Below are 23,759 nucleotides of genomic sequence, written 5' to 3' on the forward strand. Positions count from 1 at the left end.
CTCTAAGAAGACAGTAGGCTGATGTACTTGGCATGGGATTCCACCGCTGGGTAACTAGTGGGGATACCTTTAGTCTGGGTCAGGAACTCACACTGCATTGCTCCAAATGTCAACACACTGCCACTCATAGCTTGGAAATCAACCATAGCTGGTCTAGACATTGTGGGTCTGGTACTCCAGATTGATGTGAATTGGATGGTATCACAATTTGTTATCTGAAAATCATAAAGTGTATTTAAGTGAAGTTTGGATTCTGGGGCAAATTTAAAGTTTGCACACTCGAAAGATGAAGTTTAAAGAAAACCTCTGTGGGCGACGAAGGAGGACTTCACTGTGCAATGAAGGTAAGGTGAGCTGATGTTGCGTGTTGCCTTTCACTGGAGTGGGAAAAGGCGAGCCTTGACCATTGAAGAGCTCACTTTGTGCAAATGGAATGGATTTTAGGATTTATACCCTGCAGGGCTACGTGCTGGAGCCATGGAAATGGAGTACACATCAAACACAAAGCTCTTTACAGGGCAGGCTTTTAGTGGTTGTTGGTTGAATAAAGTTGTAGCGTTGGACCTACTAAGTTTATAGTTAAGGAATCTTGGAACAAACTTGAGCATCAGTTTGAGTGTGCTGGGGAGACAGTGAATGAGGTCTGGAACCTATGTGCCCTACCGAGGAGGGGCAAGCAGCCCCCTGTTTAGTCTGTGTGAGACTTCCTGCCAAAGGGGTGTTATTCCTGCAAACAAGTCCAACCAGGTTTCTGTCCACTCTCATACTGAGAAAGCTGTCAATGTTGCAATTTAGAGGAATCAGATCATCGCTAGCAACGCCCTCCATCGGGCCTGTTCTCGCTCCGTGGTAGCCTTTCTGCCAGATCTCCCTAGGCTCTAGGCTGAAGGGATTCCCACCCCCAGCTGCCTCCCGAGAGCCCGGCGGAGCCGTGGACTCCTCCCCTGGAAACTCCTCCGGGGCTGAGGAAGGCTTTGGCGCATGCTCCGTACCTAGGGCAGGTTTTTTTGCTGCGGGTAGCAGGGCTCCTGTCACACCGGCTGGCGGGTTGTGGCGGTGCCAGCCCGCGTGAGCGAGTGTGTGCGCGTTGCCTGCGCCTGGGCGGGCGGACCCGGAGCAGTAGTGCGATTCGCCCGGGAGGCGGCTCCGCAGAGGCGTCCTGCTCGCCGCCGCCGAGGGGCGGCTTTGCAAACTTGCGGCGGGTTCCAGGCGCCCGGGGACCCGCGGGAGAAGGTGCGGGGCGCGGTGCATACGGAGGGCTGGGGCTGCGGGGTCCGGCCGAGCCTTCGCCCTTGGCCCGCGCCCTGGCGAGCCTCATGCAGTCCCTGTGCTCGCCACCGCAGCTGCCCCGGGAAGGTCCGGGACCCGAACCCTGCACCGCAGCGCCTGAGCGTCTGCGGACTGGCGGCGGGATGCTCCGTGTCGCCTGAGAGCGCCGCGCCCGTGCGGGAGAGGAGCCGGCTGGAGCCCGGCGCCCCAGGGATCGCGAGGAGCCCCACGCCACAGCCGCCGCCGCCGCCGGCGCCCGTCTTCCCGGCTCCGCTCGTAGGCCCCGGCTCTGCCAGCTCCGGAGTGCGGCGGGGCAGCCAGACAGCCGCGCTCTTCGGCGGCAGGGGCATGGAGGAGCGGCGGGCTCCGAGCCGCGCCCCGGAGTCCCCGAAACTTCCGAGCAGGCGCCCGATCGCGCCGCTGCCGCCGCAGCCACCTCACCTGCCGGCCTGAGAGCGGGACCATGGATGAAAGGTTCAACAAGTGGCTGCTGACGCCGGTGCTCACTCTCCTCTTCGTGGTCATCATGTACCAGTACGTGTCCCCTTCCTGCACCAGCTCCTGCACCAACTTCGGGGAGCAGCTCCGCTCCGGGGAGGCCCGCCCGCCCGCTGTCCCGAGTCCTGCCCGACGGGCACAGGCATCCCCGGATGAGTGGGAGCGGCGGCCCCAGCTGCCACCGCCACCCCGGGGACCGCCCGAGGGGTCTCGTGGAGTCGCGGCTCCGGAGGATGAAGATGAGGATCCGGGGGACCCGGAGGAGGAAGAGGAAGAGGAGGAGGAGCCGGACCCCGAGGCGCCCGAAAACGGCTCTTTGCCCCGGTTCGTGCCGCGCTTCAACTTCACCCTGAAGGACCTGACCCGCTTCGTGGATTTCAACATCAAAGGGCGCGACGTGATCGTGTTCCTGCACATCCAGAAGACCGGAGGCACCACGTTCGGCCGGCACCTAGTGAAGAACATTCGCCTGGAGCAGCCATGCAGCTGCAAGGCTGGCCAGAAAAAGTGCACCTGCCACCGGCCGGGCAAGAAGGAGACCTGGCTCTTCTCCCGCTTCTCCACCGGCTGGAGCTGCGGGCTGCATGCCGACTGGACCGAGCTCACCAACTGCGTGCCGGCCATCATGGAGAAGAAGGATTGTCCCCGCAACCACAGCCACACCAGGTACTGTCCCGTCCCGTCTGGCGTCTGTTGGTTTCCTGAGCCCCACTCCCTTCCCCAAGTCCCGACCCCGCCAGTCCCGCGTCGTGCTCCCTTGTTTGGCAGCGTTTCCAAAGAGTGGGCAGAGATTTGGGTGAAGGGTAAGAAACCGCTACATACCACGGGGGTCTTGAGCTGGTTTCTTTCCCAATGCTCCACTGTTTCTTGCCACCCACTGTCACCTTCAGATGTGTGTCCACGGCCATCCTGATGTGCGTTCTGCTCGGTGCCTAGCACCGTGTGGTGAGGTATTTGGAGCAGACACTCAAGAACAGCCATGGAATAGCTAGAATCTGGGTTGGACCAGAGAGGTCGAGTCTTGAACTTAAATTATGTGGTGGAAACCCAAAGAATAGGGGGAGCTGGGGATGCAGACACAGAGTTTTTCAGGCATAGTGAGGCTGGAGCATAATCCCCTCATAAGTGGCTCTCCGGTGGCTGCTTGCCAGCTTACAGAACAATCCTCTTGATGCTGCTTTGAAGATACACACGCGCAAATTCGTGCTCCACTGTGATAACCCTAATTCTGGAGACTGTCCTTGTTGCTGTGTAATGCCAGGATTCAGAGTCATGCTGTTCTTAGTAAGACAGCGGCTTCTCCCTTAAGCCATTCCAACAGTTTATTTAAACAGTATTTGTTAAATGCCTACTGTGTGCCCGGCTGTGTGCTGAGTGGATACAAAGATCTAATAACTAAAAGGAACGCTAGCGCTAGAGGGTTACAACAGAATGCTGTTGAGGGTTGAGAAAGTTTGAAGTCTCTGCTGCCAACGCGGCTGCTTACACTATCGTCCTTTTGAGAGAAGCATGGGGCTTAAGAACATGGTTGGTTGCTCGTTCTGCCCATTCCCATCTGGAGATTAATCTGACATGCTCAAGGGAATAAAATATTAAAAGATCAGAACAGTAGTTTTATTGAAGTTTTTATCTCAAGGGTTTCAAACAATTTGGTGTAAGGGATGGGAATGGAAACGTCAGCTCAATATGCTGGTACCAGATAGCTTTTTGTATTTGACATTATGGAGAAGCTCTGTTTACTGGAAACTGCCCAGATTCTGAAATTTGCCACGACTGCAGCATCTAATTCTACTTCATTTCCCTGAGAACGAGCGGACTTTCACTATAGGACTTTTTCCCTTTTACTCTGGCAGATTTTTAAAATGCTTCATCTCCCCGATGCTCCTGTCTCTGTTTGATAGAAATTGGTTAGAATAAGAGACCGATAGTCTTTCCCCCCTTAGTGTGTTTGAAGGGGTTTGCACCTGTAAATATTTTTATAGTATGCTGTTTTAGGACCCACCGTTGTGTTTCAGCTTAAAACTTCTAAAGTAAGCATTACACTCAATCTCCCCACTACATAGCACTGTCACTTCAGTGACATTGTCTCTGCTACACATCACTCCATGGTATGGCCTTTGATTTGGACATTAGACATTCCTGGTTGATCCCAAAGAGTTTGACAGCCTGTTTCATTTTGTCCATTGTAGTAAAAGTGGAGTCTTTCATTAGGACATCAAATCCCCCGGTGACCTTCAATGAGTGTCAGTATTAAAACAAAACGAAACAAAACAAAACAACAAAACAAAACAAAGCAATGTCTTAGTGGATATGTGGAGACTTACAGGTTTTGAGGAGGATGGGACATGTGGAGTGGTTGGGTTTTGGCTGGGTGGGGTGATGGTTCTGCTCTTAAGGCCCTGCACAGGCCACAAGCCTTCTTCTCTAGGAGCTGTGCACTCTCTCTTCATCTCTGACACAGGGAAATCCCACCTTGACTATTTAAACATGCGGTTTCTATCTAAAGCAAATAATGTTCTTAATTTACCAACAGATCACAAACATCCATTTCTTTTTTTGCGCCACAAGTTATCAGGTCATCATCATGCGTGGGCTTGTTTTGCTTCCCGTTTTTGTGGCGTTTTGTGTTTCTTTGTATAACTGTCTTCCTTCCTACCTTGTCTCCTTCTCCCCAGTGAGTCTCAACGACTTTCCTCCCAGATACTGTAGGAAGGAATAGCTGTGATGTATGTGGAGTGCCCTGCATCAAAAGCTATAGGGAAGGAATTGAGGAGACATTAATAGTAGCATCTCGCTAGCAGAGAAGATTGAATTAGTTGTCTGTCATTGTAATGTCTGTGTACAGCATCCTACAGTCAACAAGATTAGCCTGGATAATGGAGGGTACATTTCCACAATGCAAAATGGCAGATAATCTATCGCTACATAATGGGAACAAGGTTCTACTTCAAATAGGGCTGACTCTGAGCAAAATTGCGAAGGAACGCCTGTTGGTTTTATTTCCCTGGGCACTCAGCTCCTGGTCCTCTTGGCAGCTCCTCCCCCTTTGTCTTAAGGATCAATGCCCTTGTGGATCACGGAATGGATAAATGTAAGACTCTGGAGTTGGGAGAAAGTGGATCTCGCATGTTCTCTGTACTAGGAGTAAGTTACACTCTTCCCAAGTCTGCATCACACATTCTCCCCTACTCTGTAATGTAAATAATAGTTAGGACGTCCCATATAGCTGTTATGAGAACCAAATAGCTAATCTATAGGATGTATATCATAGTATGTATATATAGTACAATATGCTGGTGTATAGTACTTAATACCCATGTCTATAGTAATTGAGTAGTGAGAGCAGAGGGCAGGACACTTGGACAAGAGACAGAAGGGGGAAAGCTGACTCTGAGGGACCATAAGGGAACTGAAGGGCACATCATATGGATTTCATAGGCCTAGGAAGGATCGAGACCTTGGGGCGGTTCAAAGGTGAATCTGACAAAGACACTAGTTGGAACTGGATAGGAAACCGAAGGGAAGATGGCTTCTCTTTCTTTAAAATCATCTTACTAAGGATTTTTTCTTTTGCATATGACATTTTCCCCTTCATTATTTCTTCAATGAGTTATGCATTCTTTTCTTTACAAAAATCCTCTGTGTGTGTGTGGGGTCATAAGAAAGTTGAGCATGTACATGCCATGGGTTGGGCATGTGCATACCATGGGTTTGGTATGTGCATACCATGGGTTGGGCATGTACATGCCGTGGGTTGGGCATGTGCATACCATGTGTTGGGCATGTGCATGCCATGTGTTGGGCATGCGCATACCATGTGTTGGGCATGTGCATGCCATGTGTTGGGCATGTGCATACCATGGGTTTGGCATGTGCATACCATGGGTTGGGCATGTACATACCATGAGTCGGGCATGTACATGCCATGGGATGCTTGTGCAGGTCAGAGGACAAACTCATGTGTCAGTTCTTGGCCTCTCTACCTTGCTCGAGTCAAGTCTCTTGTTAGCAGATGCTTATGCCAGGCTAACTGACTTGTGAGCTTTTTAGATTCTTCTTTCTGTGCCTTCCATCTCACCACAGGAATGCTGGATTACAGATATCACCATAGTCTGGCTTCATACAGGCGCTGGGGTTCTGAACTCAAGTCCCAGTAAGTGCTCTCCTCAGTCTGTGTTCCTTTTTACCGTGTTTCCTCCACTTTATCTGTATGACTCAGTCTTTTAGGAGGATTCTCTTTACCATTGTTGAGTATGGATCGAATCACAGCATTTTATGACAAAATACAACAAGATAAAAACCACCACAGAGATAATTCACTCCCCAGTTTTGATGTGCATTCTAACACTGAGAAGGTGAGATGGTGTTCCCGAGGTGTCCTTCAGGGATTCAAGTCTTCATTTTGTCATTGTATCCAGAGCTTTGACTATTGTAACTTCTCTGTCCATGTGTCATGGAGAAGACTGTCTTAAACCTACTAATATGTCAGGAGTTCTAATAGTCTGGGAATGGAGTTTGAGGAGTGTCAATCTTGTGTGAGCCTGCCTGTTAGGAAAGGTAGCTCTAACCTTGGTAAGTGGGTGTCATCATCTTTCTTATACAATGCTCAAAGATGCTCTTCCGTATCCTTCTGTAGGATGAGGAGGGGATCTTTGTCTTTTATTACTCATGCTCTATTGATCTATCTACTAGGATGACTGATGTCCTGTGAATTTGGTACTAGATAGTATTATGGGCTGCAAGTGATATAAACCTACTTCAACTTGAGGAGAGTTGCTAAGTATGTAAGTATACAACAGAGCAGGAAAGTGTGGAGATGGTTTTAGTAGTGGAAATCTGGGATCTTTCTCCTCACATCCTGTGCATACCCTAGAAAAGCACCTCAATAAATGAGACAGGAAGATGGTTTTCATGTCTAAATGTTCCTCAGGGAAAGAGGTTAGCAGGCCATTGCTGGGCTCCAATTTGTAATCTTGGAGAAGTTAACTCCAATTAATTCACTTGGACCTTATGACTATTTTTTTTCAGCCAATCACTGTGGTCAGAATAAGGTTTTGTGACTCACTTTGTACCACAGAACCAATTCCATGACGTGTGTGTGTGTGTGTGTGTGTGTGTGTGTGTGTGTGTACCTGGGTGAGTGTGAGATCAGAGAATAGGGTGTTGTAGGTAGATCACAGGCTTTTCAATGGTGTTCAAGCAGGAAAGAAAGGAGCCTTCAGGCATCGTCTTTGCATTCAATTGAAGTAACGCTTCCAAGCAAATGACAATTCATCTTGACTGACAGCACCTGAAAGCATTGGTAATATTTACTGTGAAGATGGGCAGCATGAGCAGAACCGTTAGAACTGCCTTCAGTACTCCAAAGAAGAAGGTGAGGGAGGTGACGAAGGTGAGGGAGACGCGTTCTGCATTAACCCCGAATATAAAGCCAGGATGAGTCTTGGTGGGATTTCAACATGAGAAATAACTTTACAAAATGTGTAACTGTCTTCAATGAGCATGAACTCTGTGAAGTGGTCTTGTCCTCAGCAGAGGGCACTTCAGCAACTTCTGGTTGACTGTGGGGATGAAATTCCTTCCTGGGAAAAGACAGCCTTTTATTTTAAGAAGGCTTAGTTCAAATCTAAGCTGCATTTAAGGTGTCTTCTTTCCTTCTGTATATTATGAACTGAAAAGAACAAGTGAGCTTATAAATGAACCAGTCAGCTCTCCGGCATTTGTAAACATTTCTACAAGGCAACGTCGGTAAAGTACAATTGGAAAGAAGGGACTGTTTTATACATTCAGAGGCCAAAGCAGTGAGGCCCACTAATGACACTGTTTTCTTAATAAATACAAGATGAGAAGATGGGAAAACATAGCACAACTTGTCCTAAAACAAAGGAACAAACAGACAGAACTGCTTTGAAACCTCATCCTGTTTTGCCTTTAGACAGCATGCTAAAATATATGTCTTCTGCAGTGCTCTGATTCAGAGTCTAGAATATTACAGCCTGCACTGCTTTAGAAAGCATCATCAGTTTGCTGTCTCTTCTAATTAAAAAGGTTGAACTGCCGAGAAGGTTAATTTTGTTACCACAAGGTTTGTGTGCAGTGTAAAACTAAACAGATGAGGTTTTGTCCTGTCTTCATACCGCATCCTCTTAAACTTGTTCATGACAAGTCCCCTTAAAGTTCCCTGCCTAGAACCACCAATATTTGCTACAAGTCAGGAAGAGGCTAAACACGTTTGGTCTTTTGAGTGGTGAGGATACAAATTGCAAGTAGTTAATTGTAATAGATACGTATTCCTTTCCCTCTCTTGCTGGTTACTGGAGAGTTTTTGATAGGCTCAACTTCAGAGATACAGAAATGTCTGAGAGATAATTAGAAGATAGGTAAATTTAGCCAACAATGTGGTTTTGCTTAATCTCAGACTCTTCTATGATTCTACAAAGCTAACTGTTATCATCTCACTTTGACTAAGGACAACCAGAACTTACAGCGTTTGAAAGCCATATATGTTTGATAATGAATTAAATAGTTTAGGACTGTCAAAACCTAATGTGACTTTAAGAGACATTATCGGGTAGGGTTTTTATTTAAGCAGTTAAGCAGGAAACACACACACACATACACACACACACACACACGAATATATATCTATATTATATTCATATATATGTACATATATATGAATACATACATATTCTTTTACCTTCTATTTGAATTTGCTAGATGTCCTATATCAATGGATAAATTCTCTGGTGATTTTAATTGGCTCATGGCACTTTATATCAGTTATTGCTGGGCATTTAACAATATGTTGGGAAATGTACTCAAATGTTGTTAGCTTAGGGTGTGTTATTTGTTTTTAATTTTCCTGTGGCATATACTGTTGCTTTGTAAAACACACCTGAAGTGCTCAGTGCAGAGATTAAGCCTTGGAAGAGGCCCAGTAAATGCCTGCTTTTAGATTGCTTTTAGAAATTATGGTGTAATTGACACGACTGTGGTCCTTTAGAAAACTATCAGACACTTAGCTTCATGACTGTTATTTTGGGTGTAAATTCTACTTGTTAGCAGTTGAGATCCACAATTAGCAAGATGCTACATCTCCTGATAATCCAAAGAAAAAAGGGAAAGTGTAAAGTTAGCCCCTGTTCTTCCTCTCAGCCTCATGCTCCCAGAAATAAGATTCAGACTCAAAATATATTTAAAAATACCTTGGCCATATAGCTAGGCTCTTCTCTGACTAGATCCTATTAAATTTAAAGTATCCTATTTACTTTAACCTACATTTTGCCACATGTCTGATTACCTGTGCTCAGGTACCATGCATTCGTCTCCTTACATCTTCCTATCAAATATCCTGTCCAGCTCCATCCAAAAATTCTATCGCTTTCCCAATGTCCTATCTCTATTTCCTGCCTAAGCCTTAGGCCATAGGCTTTTCAATTGACAGGTGATGCATTCATACAACACACAAGATATTTTCTCTACAATTTCCCTTTTATAGTCCAATAGAGGGTTCTGTTTCTTTTAAATATAAATTGAATACAATTATAACAATTACAAAAACCATAAGGTATGATATACATTTACAACGTCTAATCCATAGTATTTGGCAATTAAGGAAAAAATTTCTATTATCTATTCTATTTAAAGACTTGTAACCTAACTCAATTTCTATCTTAATTTGCATTACCATCTGAAAAACATCTTTTTAGACCTAGAACATCTTCTTATACCCTAAACAACTAAGCCAAATTGTGAGACCATGACCATTTAGTCTTCAACCCTATCAGAGTTCTGATAAGGAATAAATATCTGAGTAAGTATATAGGAAGCACAAGAAGACAGCTTCCAAAAATTAAGAAATGACAGAGACAGCTGACTGGCTGGATAGTCTTCAATATTCTCTATAGTATTAGAGCAATCATCTTTAGTCTTCTGGCCCAGAATATCTGACAGGCCTTACGTGAAGCAGGAATTACAAAGTACTTGCTTACCCTGTTTTGGCAGAGCTTGGCAATTGACTACCCTGCATCTGTTTGTCCTTTCTGAACAGATTTGTCTGTAGTTAAAGTGTGAGCATTTTCTTTGCCCAGTGGCTAGCTTGCCATAATTGAAGCAGCTCCATATGGAGGGTATTGATGCGCACCATCTTCCTTGAAGTGCAATGGGGTACTGTCAGAAGCAGACCTGTCTCATAGTCAAAAGATCTTTTAATAATGAAGCAATTTTAAATGCTATTTCCAGTGGATCTCTGAGACTTTGAAGACCATTTATCTATTTACGGCACATCTGAATTGTCAAACATTGTTCATTCTTAGCTATTTGTTATCTGAACAACCTTGAAAACAATTTATTGTAATTAGCTAAACTAGTATCTAAAATAACCACGTGAATGATATCTGACTGTTAATTTGTAATTTTTACCTATCCATAATAGTTCATAACTTGTGATTTTTAAATGAGTTGCATAGGCACAATGCCTATTTAGGAGTTGAAAATTAATATACAGTATGTTGTAGCAAAACGAACCTTAAATTTTATATCAAATATAAAGACTTATACAAAGAAAAACCTTAAACCTGTATCAATACACAAAATTATGTACCAATGCAACAAAATATAACCTCAATTCTGCATCAAAATATAAAGATCTCTACCAATGGAAGGTTTTGGGTATAAAATGGTTTTATGTTTATTTAGGAGTAGATTCAATGATCTATCCCTATTTGCCTAATGTCTTATAATATTTTGTATCCCCCTTTTCCTTACTTGAGGAATAAAGACTAAAAGACAGAGAAAAGGAAAGGAAAAGAGAAAATAAATCCCTGAATCTAACTCCTATTTAGTTTCCTCCATTTTCAAGACTATAATTATTTGTAGGCCATCTCCTAAAATGACAACATATTCATAATTCATAAAATGACCAAAACTATCCACCTCTGCTTAAGGGACTGGGATGACGGCCTTCTTATAATTACTTCCTGTTGAATTATGGTGAAGAATTCCTGTTTGGGGCCCCCCAAAATTAGAAAAAGTTATTTTTAAGAAAACTAGCTGTAGTGCTTGTTGTTCAGTCTCTATGTACTGAGAAAGTTCAGGGCTTAATAGAAGTCCCAACTGGAACAGTCTGAAGGGCTGGATGAACCAAGGTTATCTGGGATTAGCAGTCCTTTCTAAAGCTGTTCTAGAAGCAAGTCTCTGGAAATAGCATCACTTTGAGGCAGGATTGATTAGGGAGCTGGAACAGCAGGTCTCAGCATCTCAGAATCCTCGAGTGTGAATCCTGTCAGGGTTGCCCTCCTGGTCTTCTATTCTTCAATATACAAACCTTGTGAGCAATACATAGTTCTAAGAAGACATTTGTATGGAACATGCAGGGTGCACAGATCAGTTAAGAATGATTTCTTGCTCTTTGAGCCAGTGAAAGACAACTGTTTTTATTTAGAAGTTAGTTTGGTCATATAATCAAACTGCAATATCAATCTCCATTCATGAAAGGAAGGATGGCGTAGTGAATCTTGAGTACTCTGTAGCCAAAAAGATCCATTGTGTATAGTTTATGTTCTGTTTAGAGACATTTTTATGTCTCAGCCATGTTAGGGCTGTTTGCATGTAGCACTATCGACAAATCATGTTACCTGTCCTGTTTGGTCTTCTTGATTTCTTCCTGACTGCAGTCAAGATCTTCAGGGGGGTCTCCCTCTATCAAATCTGATCCTTATTATTTTGGAAGGAGTCCAAAGCCTTCTTTTCTTTCCTATTAACACAAACCTGGAGCCTCTTTCCCAACATAGCATATCTTTTGTTTGGCAGTCTGAAGTAATTAAAAATTATAGATTGATCCAATTTAGCAGTCTCTTTTCTATCTAGGTCTGTTCTATTTTGACCTCTCTCATAGAGGATTTGTAATACCATCTCAACCATAGAACTTATAACCACCTTCATTTGAATAATTTAAAGCAATTAGAACAATTAAAAACAATTATTATCATTATTTGTTGAGATGAGGTTTCTTTGTGTAGCTTGGGCTGAGTTGAATTAGCTCTGTAGATTAGACTGGTCTTGAACTCACAAGGAATCTATTTGTCCCTGCCTTTGTCTCTTAAGTATTGAGATCAAAGTCCTGGCTTTATTTAACTATTATCTCTGTATTCATGAAAACATTTATATCAATTCCCATTTCTTTCTATTGTCTTTGGAGATTAATATCTTTGTGGATAAATACACCTACATTTTCCTTTCTGTTAATATAAATTCAAGATTGATGTCTATTTTTTAAAATCATTATGGATTATATTTTTATTTTATTAAGCAAAAACCTACATAGTATTTTTAAGAAAAAAAATGTGACATTTTGAATTTTAGACTATCATTTGTAAGTAGCTATATCTATCAGCAGAAAGTTCCATCCTGCTTTTATTGTGTAGACCAGGCTGGTCTAGAATTCACAGAGATCTGCCTGCCTCTGTCTCCTGTGTCTGCTGTTATTTAACTCAGATGCTGTTTTGAGCCTGGCCATGCCCTCATCCCTTTATTTACAGGAAGAGGCATTTTGACCTTCCACCCAACTCTGGATGCAGTAGCCAAACTCGAGCTGAGTTTTTGAAAGCCATGAGCTCAGAGCATCATTTCCAATAGCACAGGATGATTGGACCTACCTGCCATGCCAAGCTTGGGAGAACCTCAAGTGGTTTATCCCACAACTATGGTCTCTGGGAAATCTCCATGGGTTTTGCCATCAGCCTCTGCACCAGCTGCATTCAGCCCATGTGTGACCTGGAGCTGGTTCCTCCTCCTTGGCTGGCCATGACTGTGCTTTGCCCATGGGAGAAGCCCCAACTTCTATGTTTTATTTTTAGGTTTAGTAGAGGCTTCTTTAAAAAGCCTTTTTGCATACTATCTCTCTGCAGGTTCTTGCTCCTTGGCTGAGGAGTTAGAGAGAGGGAACTGAAGGAGCTGAAAGGGTTTGCCACCCCATGAGGAGAGCAACAATACCAACCAACCAGAGCTCCCAGAGTCTAAACCACCAGCCTGGGAGCACATAGGGAGAGACCCATGGCTCCAGCTGTATATGTAGGGGAGGAAGGCCTTGTCAGGCATAGAAGAGGAGATCCTTAGTCCCATGAAGGCTGGATACCGAGTGTGGGGGAATTTGAGGGTAGGAAGGTGGGAGTGGGGGGGTAGGTAGGGGCACATCCTCATAGAAGCAGGAGGAGGGGGGATGGGATTGGGGGTTCCTGGGCGGGGATGAGGTAAGTGGATAACATCTGAAATGTAAATAAAATATTCAATTAAAAACTTTAAAGATTAAAAAAAAAGAATGATAATTGAAAAAAAAGAAATCTCATTCTCAGCCATTCATCTTGTGTTGTTCTTCTGGGAAGCTTTAGCTTTGGTCTATTTTTTCTTTCATTTACTATTATTATTATTATTAATTATTATTATTATTATTTTAAAGAGACCAGACACCGGGCAGTGGTGGTGCACGCCTTTAATCCCAGCACTTTGGAGGCAGAGGCAGGCGGATTTCTGAGTTCAAGGCCAGCCTGGTCTACAGAGTGATTTCCAGGACAGGCAGGACTACACAGAGAAACCCTGTCTTGAAAAACCAACCCCCCCCCAAAAAAAGAGACCAGACCTATTGCCTGGATAACTCAGTTGGTAGAACACAAGATGCTTAATCTCAGAGTTGTGGATTTGTGTCCTACATTGGGCGCCAGTTAATAGAAGTTGGCTCAGGTTCTTCCTCCCAACCCCGTGCTCCCAGAAATAAGACTCAGACTCAAAATATATTTACAAATACCTTGGTCATACAGCTAGGCTCTTCTCTGACTAGATATAATTTAAAATATCCTATTTATTTTAACATATATATATATATATATATATATATATATGTATTTGCCACATGGCTGGTTATCTGTGCTCAGGTTCCATGCATCTGTCTCCTTACATCTTCCCATCAAATATCATGCCTGGCTCTATCCCAGAATCCGTTCTTTCTCCTCGATGTCCCACTTCTATTTCCTGTCTAAGCTATAGGCCATAGGTTTTTAAATTGACAGGTGATGTATCCATACAATACACAAAATATTTTCTCTACAGGAAGGAAAGAAAAGGCTTATTGGACTATTTCTGGAAGATTCTCCTCTTATAATGTAAGAGAGACATCAGCAATTCATCTGGGAACTCATAGATATACTAAATTTTGGAAAGATTATTTCATTATGTATTTTTAATTTAGAAAAAATATCAGGTTGAACTGAGAAGATGGGTGGAGAACAGCGAACTACATAATCTTATACATATTTATACTCGTGATCAGTGCTGGCCAAACTAGATATTAGAGTCTAAACTGGCTTGATCTGGCTGGAGAATGTGATGTTGTGGGAACAACGTAAGAGATAATGAATTAGGAAAATGTCCTCAAGATAAACTGCAGGAATCGAATGGGAAACTTACAGTGACTGAGAACAGTACTGCTGTCTTACTCATGGACATACCTAAAGTTTGAGAGTGTAGATTCCAAAGACAAATGCCAGGGATTTTAATGTGGTTCAGTCTCTTGTTATGTGACCTGGGGTTATCAGTCACATGTTCTGCATTCCATTTCTGTTCTGAAAAATAAGGAGTGGTGAGAGTGTAATATCTTACATTATAAGCTAAGCATTAATAACCTATGTAGTGCCCTTAAGACAGAGTTAGGGACAAAGTTAGAAAGTCATAACAAGACATCCTACATTGTGCAAAGATAAAAGGAAAGCTAAACCTATGGTATCCTTTTGGAGCCTGGAATCTTTATCTAAATAGTATAGAAGTTAACAGATAGGCTGTGATTCAAAAGAAATGGCCATAGAAGATAAAAGTAAATGCTGACTTCTAGGGTACTAAGGATACTCAGTGGGTACTTAGTTAAATGGAAAAGCGAAGTGTTTCCCCCAAAGCACACCACTTTTTTTCTAATGGGAAATTAATGAAATAGCAATAAAATGTTTAAACATACACAATTAAATTCATACATGAAAAAGTCCTGCAGTGAAATTGAATTAGTTGCCTGTGGGCACATAAATATTTTTAGTTCATTGTTATTATTAATATCTAACCATGCTTTTATTGGTAAGTACTGTCATTTGTTTTAAGAACCCTTGATCTAACACTGTAGATTTATGTTGGGCTGTGCATTCTAATTTCTTATGAACACAAGAATGTCAATCACCTTGATTTCCTTGGTATTTATTCATTAAATTTACAGAGTATTATTCCAAAGAATTCAAGATTCTGGATATGTAATTACAAGCCTATTTGATAGACTGCAATTAGAAACCTGTAGGATTTTTATGGTTTATGTCTAAAGCAAAAACAGACATGTAAAGAAATGCAAACATGGTTTTAAGGAGTTAGAGCTTTGTGGGTGGATGGCAACCTGAAGAGAAGACACCCATAATTGAGAAGACCTTTTAGTAAAGATCAAGGTCATCTGGGAAGGAGAAAAGAGCAGAGTGATGGTGTGGACTGTAAATGGTGACAGAAGAAGAGAAAGACCAAAGTAATCAAGATGAGGAACCAAAGAACAGAAGCAGAAAGGAGGCAACATTGAGTGGAGAAAACAGAATTTTGTCTTGTATGCAATGGCTCTGTCTCCTTTGTGTATTTATAAGAGGCTACAAGCTATCCAACAGGCTACTGATTTAAATGTTGCTGCTATGTATTTATTAACAAATACCTTCTCTTTTGCAACATGTTGCAATTTTACAGCATTGCTGGCTTTATTAGTAAGGTTCTGGCACCAGCTGGGATTTTAAAGGGAAGGACATTGGAACTCCAGGACTCTTTTAATTAATAGCAAAGGAAGATTGTTAGCCAAATGGATACCAACTGGATATGAAGTAGCAACAGGGAAGACGGATGTTTTTATATCTGTTGTATGATGGTAGCTAACAGGATCTACTGTCTCAGTAGGAGAAACCCAAGAAGAGGTATATGAATAAGAGCTTCTGTGGAAATCTCCTTGTGCTGGAATTGTGGACCTGATCAAGGCAGAGAGAGATAGGACTAGGAGGATATGTCTGACCACTTTCTCCTCTTGCCTGCCCATCTTGTCCCATTGTCTTGCACTGAGCAACTCTACTTGGAAGCTAACAGGCAGAGGAGCTAGTTAGTCGATCTGTTGCATGGATGACCTTGAGACAGAGAAGGATGGAAAGGCACCCAGAGTTTCAGGGATGGAAGGACTGAACTTGGGGAGTGACTTACACTGTGTCTTCAAATTGTCTGAGGTGTTTTCATTGTTTTACGGATGCCCCAGTCTTTGTCAGCTAATGAGACAAAGAACAGATTTAACAAAAGGAAAGTCTCTGCAGAGATGTTTGCTAAAATAAATAAATAAATAAATAATCATGCTAATTTGGTTCATGTGATCAGAATGCACCTGAACCAGCTGGTTAATAGTGACAGATTTGAGCTGTTAGAACCGTGTTAGGATGCACAGTAGATAACATTTTATATTACATCTGTGTGCAGCAGTTTATATATTTAGAGTTATAGAGCAATATTAGTTAAAGCATGACAAGCAGTGTGCAAAAGTGGCTGTAGTCTGCAAAATCGTGTTTATGGGATTGGATGCTCACTGTCTCTCACGTGTGTTGAGAGTCTTCAGAGTAACATTTATGAGCATTTGTTCTGTGAAATGTAGGGAGTGAAAGAGAAGAGGAGAAGAGAGGGAGAAATAGAAATGTCATGTGAAATTATCTGAATTTATTTACTTTTAATTTTGAAAGGCTTCTGAAATATAGCTGTATGTATTTGCAGGAGCCATGTTGTTCTTTAAAGCATACATTCAAGAATCTCTCTATGCAAAATCTTATAAAATGTTTGTATTTGCCTGGGAGTAGCTGTGGGTAAAGGCCAAAATACTAGGTAGTGGACCATGACATGTGACAAAAGTTGCTTCAATGATGAGAGTGGAAGAGATTCACGTGATATGAAAGTGAAAACGGGCATACTCCTGGTGGCAGAGTACTATAGGGGCAACTGGGGAGATTGTGTGTGTGTGTGTGATCAACTAAAGCTAAATAAGTAGGAAAATGCTATAAGGAAATCTGTTACTTTGTATACTAATTAAAAACAAATTAAAAATATTCTAGCATTAAACTCTGGAAGATTTTTAAATAGAATTAGTAGGCACAGGAACCATAGAGTTATTGCTTTACTTCTGAGAGTCAAATGCTATGGATAAACTGTTACTATTTATAGATAGTAAAAGTAATATCCAATTATATATCTGTACACATTTTCCTGTTGGGATCCATGTAAGTGTGTTGTTCTTTTATCCATAGGAAGGAGTTTGAGTCATCAGTGGAGAGCAGGACAGCTTTTACTGCCAGTGGGTCCACAGTATCCCATCGTGCTCTGTCCAGCTCACTGCTTTGTGGTTCAGCCCAAGTCTGAGCAGGCTGGAAATAAGGTTGCATTCAGGCCTTTGTTTCTTATCATGATCACTTCTGCTGGTCATACAACCTATCCATTTTAAGTACCTTGATCTAAGTACTTGTTGAACTGTATTTAAGTCCAGCTACTTAAAAAAATCTAAGCAAGGTATCAGGGACTCTTTCCTTCTCACAGAACCTCACCTGTTGTGTTAAACTGTCTATATACACACTCAGAGAGGTGGCTCCATAGGTATCCTATTTGTAATTTTATGTATGCTTGCTTGAGACAAGATCTTCCTAGGGTAGCCTGCATCTCACTGTGTAGCTCAGGCTGGCCTTCAGCTCACTATCCTCCTGCCTCTGGTTCCAGCACCGAGATGATGGAAACGTTCCAACTCTGACTTCTATTTCTAATATTTCTGCTAAGATTTCTCTATTGCTGCTTCCAATGGTATCCATAAAAGGCATCTGTGTAGAAGAACTTTTAACAACATGGAGGAATTTAGGTGCATTGGAAGTATTGAGTTTATTAACATGAAATATTCGGGACTATCAAGGTACACTGTTTGCCTTTTACATTTAGGTTGAAGACTAAACATCACTGCAGATAAATCTCTTTGCTTTGAAGGTTTTATTCCCCAAGTTCCTTATGTGTGCTATAAAGAATAATTAATATAATGAAAAAATCAATATGATGTATAAATTATTTAAGCTTTACTATCGTTGTAATTTTCTCTTCAACACCTATTGATCTGTAACAATTCATTTGTTAATTTCTTTCTACTAAGATATTCATTGTGTTAGGTCTGTGGTAGTGCTGTCTCTGCACTTTCACGAGCAAGTCATCAATTACTAATGATACATGGAACTAGTTAACTTACTAGTGAGTGGCCTGAAACCAGCTAGGCTGAACAATTTGAAACACTTTCCTATAGGAGATGTGTGTGGGCGGACGGCTGTCATGTTTAAGGTGTGTACTTGTGCACGTTGTTAATTAGTACCTTAGGGTTCTCTAGGTATGTTGTGCACCAGGTTTGAATGTCTTTTCTTTCCTTTTCTGGTGCTGGGGATATAATCCAGGGCCTTTCATGTGCTTGGCATGGTGCTCTATCACTGAGCTATGACACCAACACTTGCCCCAGTTCACACCCCTTTCCTTCCCCCTCTTCTTAATCTCCTTCCTCCCATCTTCCTTTCATTCTTTCCCTCTCTTATTCCTTCTTCCAGTTTAACAGTTTTACATATTAATGGAGCTCATCATGATATTTCAAATTGTACACACAGTATACACTGATCAACTTTCCCCAACTTTTGGTGTTTACTATTCTATGTTGGAATTGACTCCTCTCTTCTCCTCTCCTCTCTCCTCCTCTCCCCTCCCCTCCCACCTCCCCTCCCCTCCCACCTCCCCTCCCCCTCCTCTCCCCTCCCCTCCCCTCCCCCTCCTCTCTCCTCCCCTCTCTTCTCCTTTCCTCTCCTCTCTCTCCTCTCCCTCCTCTCCTTGTCTCTCTACTTTTCTTCTCTTCCTCCTCTTCTCTTCGCACCCCACGGAGGTTTGTGTGTGTTGTGAATTTGAAAGGATTGGAGGAGTCTTCCCTGGTTATCTACACTACTGTCCTGGACAGAGAGTTATTGAATCATATTTTGACAGTTACCAACTGAATCACTCAGAGTTGCAACAGTCTGAGATCCTTTGGAAACGCAAAGAGAGTTAAGTTGCAGAAATTAAACTTCTCAATGGGAAAGAGGATTTTTACACCGTGTAATTTAGATCAGGCGGGAAGAATTGTGTCTTGCAAGTAGTTGCAAATTCGAAGTTCAGCAAACATGGTTTTAATTGGGCTCCCGTGCGCTCTTGCTTACTTCGGCATATTAATTCCTTCCTGTCAGAGTCTTCCAAGGACTATGATTCCATTTTGTTTCCTTCTTGGCCTAGAATAGTGCCTGGCTCACATAGCTGTCAAAAACCAGTGTTTGAACTAATGGACAAATGAAAGTAAGCAAGTCTAACTTTATTTGGCAAATTATTAGGCCATTTAGATAAGCCTTGTGTGTGTCCTTCTCTATGTTGCTATGGGTTAAGAAAACAGACATAGAAGCACTTTGCATGGTATAAAGTAGTATTAAACTTAAATCTACATGTAGGGTGGGAAGTCTTTTAATATGACATAGGAAGGGAAGTTGGACTTTGGAAATGCAATGGATATATTATTCAACTTTTATGGAGGTTCAAAATCGAGGACTGACAAAGATAAATGTGAAAGTGTGAAAATACACGGTCAGTTCTCTAATTTGCTAAAGTAATGACCAACTTCCTTTAAAATAGGAAATAACATGACATAAACGACTGATCTAAGTGCATACTTTTATTTAGACCTGTAGGCACTTTCCCCACTCCGGAGATATGGTATGCTTTTCTTCAAAATGGCTTTGTGTTTCTCCATTGTTTTTCCTTTTTGAGGATATGATTCTAAAACAGTTTTTTTTAAAAGGACTTATTGTGGTGTGTGTGTGTGTGTGTATATGTGTGCTCACGTGCGTGTGCATGCATGCATGCATGAATCTGTGCATGCACAGTCACATGTGTGGTTAGTGCAGGTGCCTGCAGAGCCAGAATAAATGGTCAGATCCCCTGGGGTTGGATTTACAGGCGGTTGTGAGCTGTCCAGTGTGGGTGCTGGGAACTGAACTTGTGTCCTCTGTAAGAGCAGAAAATACTCTTAACTGCTGAGTCATATCTCCAGCACCCATAAAATTGATAAACTCCATCTTTAGGTTAGTATGTCATGAGCAGGAACTCAGACCATAATTCTTTACTGGAGCTGATGTAGGGTGAGAGGATCTGCTGTGCCGTTTTGTACAGACAAAGCTAATTGCAAAGAAAGCAGGAAGTGATTTTAGAGCAGGAGGAACATCTACAGTCTGTTCCAAAAGACAGTGTATGATCTGTTAGCAGAGCAGTTTCGGCTTGGTTAGGAGCTGCTTGTCAGAGGGGCGGCATAGCACTTGCTGGTCAATGCTAGGGTGGCAGATTTGCATGGATGAGACCCACAGGTGTGTGACACTCCTGGTATGGGGTGAGTCTTGGGAGAAGAACAATAAGCTGATGAGAGCTCACACTCAGCTCTGTTGTCCCTGGAGGTGCTGCTGGCCTTCCACATTCAACTGACTTGGAGATAAAGTAAATGGCTCACCTTCTGGCACACTGCTCAGAAGAAAACCAGTCAGCGCAGAGCCCATAACACTTCTAAGAGATGTAGCTTTTGTTTTTGAGATTATTAAAGAGTTACCTCATTTCCTCTTTCCCTTTCCTCCTTTCAAACTTTCTATATGTTTTTCCCTCTCTTTCAAATTTATGGACTCCCTTTTTTTATTGCCATTTCACACACACACACACACTCGCACACACTCACACCCCTAAATACTTAAAACAACTTAATACTTCTCAGATTGTGTGTTACTTATATGTATATGTTTTATGTTTACAGACACCAGTGGGTAGTGACTAACCAGTTGGTGTGCTCTTCCTTGGAAACACTATCTTTCCCCACTCTCTTCATTCCTCTATCTTTCCCCACTCTCTTCGTTCCTCAGTTGCCTGTAGTACGTTGCGTGTAACTGACTCCTGCTGAGCTCGCCCTTGTCCACATTCATGTGTCTGTTGTTGATCTTGTTCAGCTCACATTTTTGCAGTCATACTGAGACTTTATGGGTGTAGCTCCCAAAATTAGTAAGAGACACAATTTCACAGCAAACTCCCTGATTGTCTGGCTCTTAAAATCTTTCTGTCCCTTCTTTTACTACGATCCCCAAGCCTTAGGTGTGGAAGTTGTTTCATAGATGTATCAGTTGGGACCGGCCTATAATTCTCATTTTGATTGGTTGTGGTTTTCTTTAATGGTCTCCATTTTTGCAAAAAGAAATTCTTGATGAGTGGTAAGAACCACACTTATCTGAAAATATAAGAATTAATAATTAGAATGTACTTAAGGATTATATCTGTTCAATAAAGTAATGGTTATAGGTTCTACTGCTAGCTACCTGCCACCACTAGACCTGAGTATTTGGCTAGGTTTCTGGTACTAGGCATGACTCTCATCTTGTTGAGTGGGTCATACATCCAACTAGAGAGCGGTTGGTTATCACCAATGCATGTGTACCATTACTGTGTCCTAGCTTCTGCAGAGAGGAAGCACTCAACATTTCTGTCCAGCCATGATGCCTGTGGAGTGCACTAATGACCTGCATGACATGATAACTTACCTAAGTGCTTTAATGGACTCTTCAATGCCACTAACATTTGTTAACTTAATCACCTTAACAGTAGTTACTAGACAACTATAGACAGTTTCTAGCTCCTGGGCAGGCTAAAATGAAGAAGAGAAAATAGCTACCCTGCTTCACTGTTTTTCTCATGGAAACTTTAATAAAGGCCCTTGCCCATGTCTTTAACTGCCCTTTTCTGTCTTCTGACATCGTCTGACGTTCCTCATGTGACCATATACGATGTTCTATCCCTCGTGTTTCCAAGAAATCTGTGTGGGAAAAAAAAATCTGTCTTCCTTCACAATGTTCATTCTCAAATCCAATTCCACAAATTCTTAAAGCAGGTTCCAAAAATGAGAGATGTTAAATGTAGGACTGTATTTAATTCCAGGCACGTAAGCAACAGAAAGTGGGTTTCAAAAGAGGGTGGAAGTCAACTGTTGGGTCACAGGTACAAGGCCAGGAAGAAATGATGCACAAGATAGACCAGTTGTGTGCTCACGTGTGTGGTCAAGGCTGTGGGGAGTTGAGGACAATGAGTGGGACTGAGTCTTCAAGTCAGATGTTGTAAATTACAGGAGGAGAGACAGGGAGATGGAAAGGGTGGAAAACTGAAACCTAAAACCTGATACACCAAAACCAGTTCTTTATAAGAAATATTTTACAACCACAGACTGACTGACCATAGAGAGACAATAACTTTTAATTTTACCTAAGAGCCCAGCACCAGGCACTGTAGAGAAAACTTTGTTCTGGCTTTCAAAGAATTAAATCATAGGAAATAAGTCAGAGACAAAATTATTTGAAAATGATTGTATATCACAATGTTTTAGCTCAGTTTCTGGCATTGTAATCAGAACTTTTAATAAAAAGTTCCAAAGAGGCTAGGCTTTTAAAATTAGTGCAAATATTTGCAGCAATGAACAAGAAAAATAAATAATTGGAAGTAGTTGACAAGAAAGGATTGTAACATTAAGTTGAAAGTAGCGTGGTGTATATAACGAGTTTTGGCAATATGCTGGACTGAAGAAAATACTTTTTGTGTCAATATGAAATTTAGAATTAAATTTTTAAGCAGTAAAGTCATTGTTAAAACCTGTCTGTAAATATTAGGATGCATTTCCTCTCTTCTTCAAGAGAAGATTCTTTACCCTAAATCTTGACTTTCATGGAGTGATTTTGCCAAGAATACTGCAGGGATAAGATATTGCATCTTCTTCTGGGTTATGAAGTGACTGTGTCTGCCACTTTGGCTTCCTAGTGTCTGCCCCAGTCTCCTGCTCTCTGTTTCCATTTCTTTTTCTCTGTTAGCATGCTGCTAGCCCCATGGGTGAAGAACCAAAGCTGACATGTACTCTAGAAAATAGAAAACAAAGGTGATCCGGAATGTTAGGAAAATGAACAGTGCTCTGCAGAGACGGGCTCCTTGAGTTGTAGTATTTTAGTATATCATCAGGAGCCATCGGTATCTGAGGGCATTGAAAATATCGGAGGGCAGCCCTGTGTGAAACAAAGTATCCATGGGCTCCATGCACAACTTGCTACTGTGTTTAACAAGAAGCTACATTTCATTCTGCGTTATGGACAAGATAACATTTGCCAATGACATCTACTTGTTTTCTATCTTAAAATATTCTTTAAGTTTTAGCCATTGGTTCTGAAGACACCAAGTCTCTATTATCTGATGTCTCCCATTTGATGGAAAATTTTGTCACCGGTGTTGCTGAGTGTGTAAGATTTTCCATCAGGCAGAAGATGTCACAAGGAATATAGGATGTGAACCAGAACTCGAGATGACTAAGCTGAACCTGAGTCAGGATATTTGTAGAGAGGGTTCTGAGAAGCCGGGTTTTCCTAAGGAGTTAATTCACATTCATAAAGCAAGGCTAGACCACTGCAGACCACTGGTGATGAGATGGCTCAGGAGGATGTGTTAAAAGATGTTTACAGCTTTCAGGCTTGGTCTGATGCCTTCTTCTCTACATTTGGAAAGATGCTCACATTTCTTTAGGATCGTATGTCTTTCCATTCTGGAGGAGGACTGGAGGCAGGCCGACAAGTGACACCACTGCTTCACTGTCACTGAGTTTACAGGAGGCCAAGAGAGGCACAGGAATGAAGAATAAAAGTGGCCCAAGAGAGCCAGGACAGGAGGCTGCAGAAGGTGGAGCAGGTAGTACTAGTGTTGACTGGGTCCTGTGCTGATGCTCGGTGATGTCACATGTCGGTTCTTAACAGGAGAGAAGGACAAGCAGGTGTCTGGGCTCTATGGAGGCTCTTGGTTCTGTGCTGGCTCTG

General features: G+C 42.2%; 1 protein-coding gene across 1 annotated transcript in view; it reads left to right on the plus strand.

The window, feature by feature from the left end:
- Window positions 1-1,588: 1,588 nt before the first annotated feature.
- Hs6st3 (heparan sulfate 6-O-sulfotransferase 3) overlaps window positions 1,589-23,759 on the plus strand; it is a 668,820-nt gene continuing 646,649 nt past the window's right edge. Inside the window, exon 1 of the mRNA XM_028771811.1 lies at window positions 1,589-2,433. Coding sequence (XP_028627644.1) covers window positions 1,733-2,433 — 701 coding nt within the window. The 5' untranslated portion in view covers window positions 1,589-1,732. The remainder of the gene's footprint in view (window positions 2,434-23,759) is intronic.

Source organism: Grammomys surdaster, unplaced genomic scaffold, assembly GCF_004785775.1.
Source record: "Grammomys surdaster isolate TR1022 unplaced genomic scaffold, NIH_TR_1.0 65, whole genome shotgun sequence".
Classification (NCBI taxonomy): domain Eukaryota; kingdom Metazoa; phylum Chordata; class Mammalia; order Rodentia; family Muridae; genus Grammomys; species Grammomys surdaster.